This window comes from Pyxicephalus adspersus, chromosome 5, assembly GCF_032062135.1.
Source record: "Pyxicephalus adspersus chromosome 5, UCB_Pads_2.0, whole genome shotgun sequence".
NCBI classification, from domain to species: domain Eukaryota; kingdom Metazoa; phylum Chordata; class Amphibia; order Anura; family Pyxicephalidae; genus Pyxicephalus; species Pyxicephalus adspersus.
Window position 1 is genome coordinate 119,693,730 of NC_092862.1, and position 1,256 is coordinate 119,694,985.

Here is a 1,256-nt window from a genome sequence, read left to right on the forward strand (position 1 = left end):
TTGGCATTAATGGTGTGGCCATAAAATTTGTAAATGGATGCTTACCAAGTAACACTTTTGTACTTTAAACCCATGTACAGATGCTCCTTAAATGCTCTTAATAATATTCCAAAAGCTTATGTATGTATCTATGTATTAAAATTTCACAACAATTATATAGCACCAACATATTACACAGCACTTTACAAAGTCTATAGTCATGTCACTAGCTGTCCCTCAAAGAGGCCCACAATCTAATGTCCCTATCATAGTGATTTGTCATTACCATAGGTTAAGGTCCAATAAGGGGAAAGCCAATTAACCAAACTGCATGTTTTTGGAACGTGGGAGGAAATCAGAATACCCTGAGAACACTGAAGCACACACAGGGAGAACCTGCAGACTCCATGCAGATAGTGTCCTGGCCGAGATTCGAAGCTGGGACCTAGCGCTGCAAAAGCCAGTATGCTATAATAATATTAATTTAACTGCAAACTTTGCAGGGGTAAGTTGTTCACAAGCGCAGCTAAAGGTAATTAAAAGAAATTTGGTAGCTAAAACTGTTCGGATACCTGTGCATGTAATTCAATTGTGTATTCATCCACTTAGCTGGAGTTCTGCTTTAACAAGCTTGCGTGTGTCTATGGGAAAGTTGTTTTATTCTCAGGATGCCAAGATAAATGGCAGCAAGGGAACAAACATGTCTCCCACTGAGAAACAGCAATGTGTGCAGGCTGATGACGTTAAATAGACATCATTCCAGATGCTGTTTTATCTTCTGATTTACTGTTTGACAGCAAGAAAACAAAATATTAAAAACACGAGACACTCCGTTTTTTTTTTTACTTACAAAAAGCTGAAGAAACTTGAGGATTCTCTTATGGGTAAGTATATAAAGTGCATTTCCACTGACTGGGTCAATCACCGGCAATCTGTGGATTTTGTTTTTGATCAGTGAATATACTGCATCATACAGGCTGTGAGGGAGAGACAACAATATTAGAGAACTCAAAATAACTCAAATAACTAAAAAAAAAAAGTATACACCATCATTTCTACTTGGAAGCAAATGTATCTAATGAAAGGTATTTGTATCAAGTTTTTTTTTAATAAATGATCAAATAAAACTGTTTATTGTCCCTACTAACAACAACTGGTATGTTAATCATTTTAATACTTTATTAGGGTGCTACAGATATTTATTTCTGCCATTTTTTGTGTGACCTCATCCTACTTTTGGCATTATTCCAAGTCACACCAAGAGTATCTAAAATTAT

At 35.9% G+C, this 1,256-nt stretch overlaps 1 protein-coding gene across 1 annotated transcript in view; it reads right to left on the reverse strand.

The window, feature by feature from the left end:
* Positions 1–1,256, reverse strand: part of PRKAG2 (protein kinase AMP-activated non-catalytic subunit gamma 2) — a 68,330-nt gene that overhangs the window by 6,231 nt on the left and 60,843 nt on the right. The window contains 1 exon segment of the mRNA XM_072412582.1: positions 830–956. Coding sequence (XP_072268683.1) covers positions 830–956 — 127 coding nt within the window.